Genomic DNA, 7,288 nt, shown 5'->3' on the forward strand with positions numbered 1-7,288 from the left:
TGGACTCTGAAAAACAAACTGAGGGTTCTAGAGGGGAGGGGGGTGGGAGGATGGGTTGGCCTGGTGGTGGGTATTGAGGAGGGCACGTTCTGCATGGAGCACTGGGTGTTGTGCACGAACAATGAATCATGGAACACTTCATCTAGAACTAATGATGTAATGTATGGGGATTAACATAAGAATAAAAAAAAAAAAATGAGGTATCTTCAAAAATAAGGTCCAAGTCCATCTTTGTATTTTCCTACTCATAAGAAACAGTAACCTCGGGCGCCTGGGTGGCTCGGTTGTTAAGCGTCTGCCTTCGGCTCAGGTCATGATCCCAGGGGTCCTGGGATCGAGTCCCACATCGGGCTCCCTGCTCGGCAGGAAGCCTGCTCTCCCTCTCCCACTCCCCCTGCTTATGTTCCCTCTCTCGCTGTGTCTCTCTCTGTCAAATAAATAAATAAAATCTTTAAAAAAAAAAAAAGAAACAGTAACCTCTACCACTAATTCATTTTTTTAAATAGCAAATCTTAAATTGAAGCAAAAAAGTATTTAGAACACAAAGGTAAGGTAGAGATCTACGTGCTCATTGCATAGTGAAAAATCTCTCTTTTCAGGAATTTCCTCTCCAGGGCTCTGCTGTATCTCTGCTATGAATACTGTAGTTACATTGTCATTAGCCATGACTGTGTGCTGACAAATGGATTTCCTGGTTAGTTTGTTTGTTTCTGTCCGGGGCTTTTAAAACATTAGTCACTTCAAAACCTTTGTTACTTCAAAACCTTTATCAGAGACATGGTTCTGCTTTGGGGTGGGGATGGCCTCAACCTCCAGAGTGGCTCTGATGTTACCCCTTCCACACAAGACAAAGCAGACCTCCTCCTCCTCCCCAGCAAAGGGATGCAGGCTGCAAGCCAAGGCCAAACTGGGGTGGAGGCCTTGCGCCTCTGAGTGCTCACCCCAGATGGAAATATTTGGCCCACTCCAATGGTCGATCAAAGTTTGTTCTCCAGTTTGTCCTTACCCTGGAAGAGGGCAGAGCATGGTCTCAGGGGAAACAAGTGGCCACCTCTCATCTGGATGCATGGAGCTGGGACAGAAGCCAAGAGGGGCTTATCTGTTTCCTTTGGTTCTGTCCTGCCAGTTGTTTTGAGTAAGCTGGGCTGGGGGTTGGAGGTGGGGTCAGATGTCTGGCCCCTGGTCTTTTCAGGTCAAGATGGGAATGGGGGCCACTTTAGGAGGGTGGGAATTTGGAGTGGTTTTTTTTTTTTTTTTTAAAGATTTTATTTATTTGACAGAGAGATAGAGAGAGCACAAGCAGGGGGAGCAGCAGGCAGAGGGAGAGGGAGAAGCAGGCTCCCCGCTGAACAGAGAGCCCGATGCGGGGCTCGATCCCAGGACCCTGGGATCATGACCTGAGCCGAAGGCAGACGCTTAACGACTGAGCCACCCAGGCACCCCTGGAGTGTTTTTTTTAAGGAGAAATACCTGTTGTTCCCTTAACACCAGCAATTATCTCTCATTTCCAGAGAAACTCCCTAGAACTTCCTTTCCAAGAAAAATAACCCCAGCCCTGTCATGGTCTCTCTATAGACTTCTCCTTTCCCCCAGATCCCTCTTCCTGTCTTTATCATTCTGACGTCAGTGAACACAGGACTCAATGCCAAACTCCAGGCACAACTAATCAGGACAAGAAGTGAGCACTTAATTCATTCACTCACTCATTCAGTTTTTCATGCAAAAGCATATAGTGGTGCCTACCATGCGTTAGACCCTGTTCAGTGCTCCCGGCATATTTATTAGAGAGTCCCACTCTTACACATACAAAAAAGTGAGTCAAAACCATAAATTATAAACACGCACACAAACAACATACATATAAGGAGTATATATAAGATACAAATAATATATATCATATATAGGGTATATGAGAAATATATGTATCAGTATATAAGTATAAATATATATAAGTATACTTATATATAAAGAATATATGTATATGCAGAATACATATTATATTATATGAAATATATATAGGTAAATATATTTGTTATTTATATTATACATATTTGTAATTGTATATACTTAGACATAACATGTAAATAGATACTATGTGTAAATATAAATAAGAATACCTATATATATGTATAATATAAAGGATGTATGTTTGTGATTTACATTTTAACAGTGCTTCAGCAAAGGTATTACGTGAATACTGAGAAAGATTCGCCTAACTCTACACAAGAAAGTCAGGAGAGATTTGTCTGAGAAAATGATATTTGTGCTGTTTTAAAGGATCAGCCAATGCTCATTGGTCAGAAAAACAAGTTTGTTTGTTTTTTTTTCTTTTTCAGGAAAGCAAGATATGAAGCAATAAAAATAATAGAAACAAGAAAAGTACATGTAGGGAATTGTAGAAAGAGTTGTATGGATTTGTTGACTACAAGAGAAAAAAGATGAGTTGAGAAAGATCCCAAAGCCAGAAGGGCCTAGCTACAGATAAGAGTATTTGAGCATATTCAGAGCACACACTTTGGAATTAGGCAGACATGGGCTCAGATCCCATCTCTGACATTATTAGCTCACCGGGAAACTTGAGGAAAGTTATTTACCTTTCCTGTGGTTTCCTTCTCTGTGTAGCGGGGATGGAATACTTCATGGTTATGAGAAATATACACAATGATGTTAAGTTTCCCCAGTGTCTGAATCATGCACAGCCTCAATAAATTGGAGCTCTCGCCATAGCTCTTCACAAGTTTGAACTGCATTCTGGTGAAAAGGGGCTTTGAAGGACTGGGAATAGTCTAGCGACTCAGGGAGTTAGCATTCTTTGGACAACCCCCAGTACTGCAGCAGGGAATGGATCAAGGGGAGGGTGTGTCAGACAGGCAAGTTAAGTGACAAAGAGGTCAGTTAAGCAGGTGTGGAAAAACTAAGAACTATGACAGTGAGCACAAGGGTGGAGAAAAAACAACAGATTGTAGGGATATTTAGGAGATAAAAAATACTTAACTCAGTTACAAAATACATCTGGGAAGGAGGAAAGGGTCAAGTAAAGTGTACATTACAAAATGTTTTTCTTGGATGATTAGAAAGTGGTAAATGATATTGCCAAAAATGCATAAATAGGAGGGGAATCAGGTGTGGAGAGGGTAGATGATGGGCTCAAAATTAGATGTGTTGGGTTTAATTGGCATCCATTTGGAGACTAGCAGGAAGGTGGAAATGTAGGCCTGATGCATAGCAGAGCTGTCTGGGTTAGAGGTAAATATTTAGGGGTTATCAGTATATAAGTAAAATAATAATAGATCATATTATGAATGAGAAAGTGTTCAATGTCAGGAGACTGAGTAACATGAACACATGAATATTTGAGCAATGGATGGAAGGGACTGAATAGGAGCTGTCATAAAAATTAGAAGAGAACCAGCAGATACTGGCATCAAGAATTCCAAAAAAGAGCTTTAATGAGGAAGGCATTGCTATAAAGTCAGGTGTTGACTAAGAGTCTCCATTGAATTCCATGCCTAGAGGTCACTGGTGAATTTAAAGAGCATTGCTGGGGGCGCCTGGGTGGCATAGTTGCTTCTGACTCTTGGTTTCCGGTCCGGCGGGTGATCTCAGGGTCATGAATTCGAGCCCTGCATGGGGTTCAGGAAGGAGTTTGCTAAAGTTTCTACCTCCCTCTCCTCCTGCCCCTCCCCACCTCACTCTCTCTCTCAAATAAATAAATCTTTAAAAAAAAATAAAGAGCATTGCTTTAGCTAAATTACAAAAAAAAAAAGCCATTGGTTGAGTAGTGAACTTATGGGTGAAGAAACAGAGAGGGTACATCTGGATAGTTCTTTCACCCTCTTTTCAAAATGATGAAGGGCGGGCCCTGGTCTTCCTCAACCTTCTTCCTTCTCTCCACCTCCTGCCCCATTCTTTCCAGTGCATGGCTGCGTGCATTATCACCACTGCTACCCCCTCCTTGTTGCCTCCCCAGCCACCTTTCCAGTCACATTTTATTCACTGAAGATTTTAGCATTGACTCACTTTGCTCTTTCCACTACCGATCCAGACAAAATTTTTATGATTCCAATATTCCCTCTTTTGATCCAATCAGCAGCCACACTGTCAGCCCCTTGACGTCCTCTCAACAAAGATTGTGTCCTTTACCATAAATCGGCAACTCGAGCCCATCCCATACTCTAGAACGCTGGTCCCTTTTCCCCGTCTCTCATTCCTTCATGTTTTTGCTTTTCTTTTTTACGCAGTGTAGTTTCCATAGTACATCATCATAATTACCTCTTCGCGTACACCCGTAACTGTAGTCCTGCTTGCCTACCCTAACTTCAATCTGGGTAAATGCCACTCTCCACATACTTCTTTTCTTCATTTGAGCAAATAAGTGTAGTGATTAAAAACACACCAGAATGCTGACTGGTTCCACTTCGAATTTTTGAACATCCAATAGGACCTCATCACTGCCTAGAATCCTACATCTGAACACAGTAGAATCAGATTGCATTCCCAAACACTCCATGGAACTACTCTCTCACCATCAGCCAGGATTTCCTCATTTCTAAATTTTCTGGTCATTTCTCAGTCCTTAGTACCTTGACTCCTTAGCAATATTATATAAATTGATTAATCCCTCGTGAAACTTACACACAAAACCACACTGTCCTGTTATTTTTTTCCCTATTCAACTGGGATTTTTCCCCCTCAAGCTATTTTAATGGAGTCTTTCTTCTCAACCTCTAAATTTCAGATTTTCCTAGGGCTCAATACTAGAAACTTCTCTCTACACTCACTTCTTAGGTTTTTCCCAGCCAATTTACTAATATCTCTCAAATATATGTCTTTTCTTCAACTTATTTTGTAGCTGACATTCTCCTATACTGAGTTAATGAAAACAAGATAAATGAAAATCCTACTGGGGAGTGATTCTAAGCTGAATTTTTGACATGTTTTTGAAACAATTAGAAGCAGATGCTCAGGATACTGCTAGATAGATGAGCCTGTAAATAAAAAAAAGGAAGAGAAATTATGGGGTTATATACTTGATATTTATCAATGTATGAATGGTAAATAAAGTCATGAGAGCAATGATATTGCCAGGAGAAACAATAGAGTATGGCCAGAAAATTTCCCAGAATGGGAATGGGTATATTTTAAGGATAAGCAATGAAGAGAAGCCAGCAAAGGAGACTGGAAAGGAACAGAAATCACAGAAATACGGGAAACAAACTGAGGGTTGCAGAAAGGGAGGTGGGTAGGGGGATGGGGTAACCAGGTGATGGGCATTCAGGAGGGCACATGATGTGATGAGCACTGGGTATTATATGCAACTAATGAATCACTGAACATTTTATCAAAAACTAATGATGTACGATATGTTGGCTAATTGCATTTAAATAAAAAATGCTTCTATCTTCAGGGAAAAAAAAGTTACAGAAATACTGGAGAAAATCTGGTGAGAGTGGTGCTGTAAGACAGTTTGGAACAGCTAGTAGGGTAGTAGAAGTGATAATAGTGAAATAGATGATACCAAAGATGATGATGATTGTGATTCTGCTTATGATGATGTGACTGTTAGTGAGAATGAAAAATTAATAACTAGAAATATCCATTTATTTTCAGCTCCATCCCTGAGGAATGCCAGCCCAATATCCCCTCAGTCCTCAATTCATGCTTTTGTCCAACATCACTCAGTTTAGCCCCATGTTCTACCTCACTGGCTTTCCAGGATTGGAAACCATCGAACACTGGATTTTCATCCCCTTTTTCCTTATGCACCTTGTGGCCATTTCAGGCAATTGTTTCATTCTGATAATTATTAAGACCAACCCTCGTCTGCACACACCCATGTACTATCTACTCTCCTTTCTGGCCTTCACTGACCTGGGACTGTCAGTGTCGACCTTGCCCACTACTATGGGAATATTTTGGTTCAAGTCTCATGGTATCTACCTTGCAGCTTGCCAAATCCAGATGTTCTGTATCCACTCATTTTCCTTCATGGAGTCTTCAGTGCTCCTTATCATGTCCTTTGACTGCTGTTTGTCCATCTGCCACCCCCTTAGGTACTCGGTCATTATGACTAGCCAGCGAGTGGTCAGGACAGGTCTGGCTGTCATCTTCTGGGGACCTGTGGCCCTAGTTCCTCTTGTCGTCCTCCTGAAGACTTTTCCCTACTGTGGGCCTCAAGTCCTCTCCCATTCTTTCTGCCTACACCAGGAAGTGATACAGTTGGTCTGCACAGATACCACCTTCAACAACCTATATGGACTGATGGTGGTGGCATTCACTATGATGCTGGACCTGGTGCTCATCGCACTGTCCTATGGGGTCATCCTCCGCACCGCGGCAAGACTGGCTTCCCAAGAGGAGCAGCTCCGAGCCTTCCAAACATGTACCTCACACCTCTGTGCTGTGCTGATATTCTTTGTGCCCTTTTTCTTTCTTTCTTTTTTTTTAAATCTTCCAGAATGGATTACTAAGGTAAGCTCCTTGGAGGAATTATGCCTGTCTTGTTAAATAGTACATCTTCATAAATACAATGACTGTCAGAGAATAGATGCTCAATGAATACATACTATTAATTTCTGGATACTTAAAGGCATAAATAGAAATTCAAAGCTAAGAAAGAGAACTTCTTTTCTAGGGAAGCTTTTTCTTCTTACACCCGGGAAGCCCAAGAGGACACCCTTGTGATGGCATCCATCAAAGGGTGTTCCTCCTCATTATCCTAATTCTGCTTCATTCAGGCCCTCTGGCCCCTCTTGTCTCCTCTGCCACAGGTTACTATGATCCAAAAGTGCTTCCTGAGAGTTACTCTTCACAGCTCTGGGGCATAGGAAACCTTGTATATAGTCCACCACCCCACCTCCCTGATCCGGACTGAACAGAAACCTTGCTGGGTCTGTTTGATAAACTCAGCTGTCTCTTTTCTTTCCATGGATTTAGGAGTCTAGTGGTTCCTGGGGCCAGAATAACCATATCCTTGCCTCCACACAAGGCAACTTCTCTTGCCTTTATATTCCAATATCCCCAGTCCCTTCATTTCTTTTAGTTTATACATAGTCTGAGATAATTCCTTTGGGCGGTACACAGATGGTTGATACCTGTTAGACTGGTTTCTGATTCAAATTTTGACTTTTTTTTTTCCTGTTTACCTGGTCAAAATGGGAGGAGAAATGGTGGTAGCAGCAGACCAGACAAAGATCCCCAGATATAATGGCTTTTGAAAAAGATAATATTAAAAACAGTTGGGAAAGGTTGGATTATTCAAAAAACAGTGCTAGCCAAATTTGTTATC

At 41.6% G+C, this 7,288-nt stretch overlaps 1 protein-coding gene across 1 annotated transcript; it reads left to right on the forward strand.

Annotated features, from left to right (window-relative positions):
• Window positions 1-5,318: 5,318 nt before the first annotated feature.
• On the forward strand, window positions 5,319-6,471 carry LOC102751018 (olfactory receptor 51M1-like; the record flags this gene model as incomplete). The annotated part of the gene is made up of 1 exon (XM_006732262.2): window positions 5,319-6,471. A coding segment is annotated over exon 1 (846 nt), but the record flags the coding sequence as incomplete, so codon positions are not given.
• Window positions 6,472-7,288: the final 817 nt, after the last annotated feature.

This window comes from Leptonychotes weddellii, unplaced genomic scaffold (assembly GCF_054177405.1).
Source record: "Leptonychotes weddellii isolate Sample4059 unplaced genomic scaffold, ASM5417740v2 HiC_scaffold_2472, whole genome shotgun sequence".
NCBI lineage: Eukaryota > Metazoa > Chordata > Mammalia > Carnivora > Phocidae > Leptonychotes > Leptonychotes weddellii.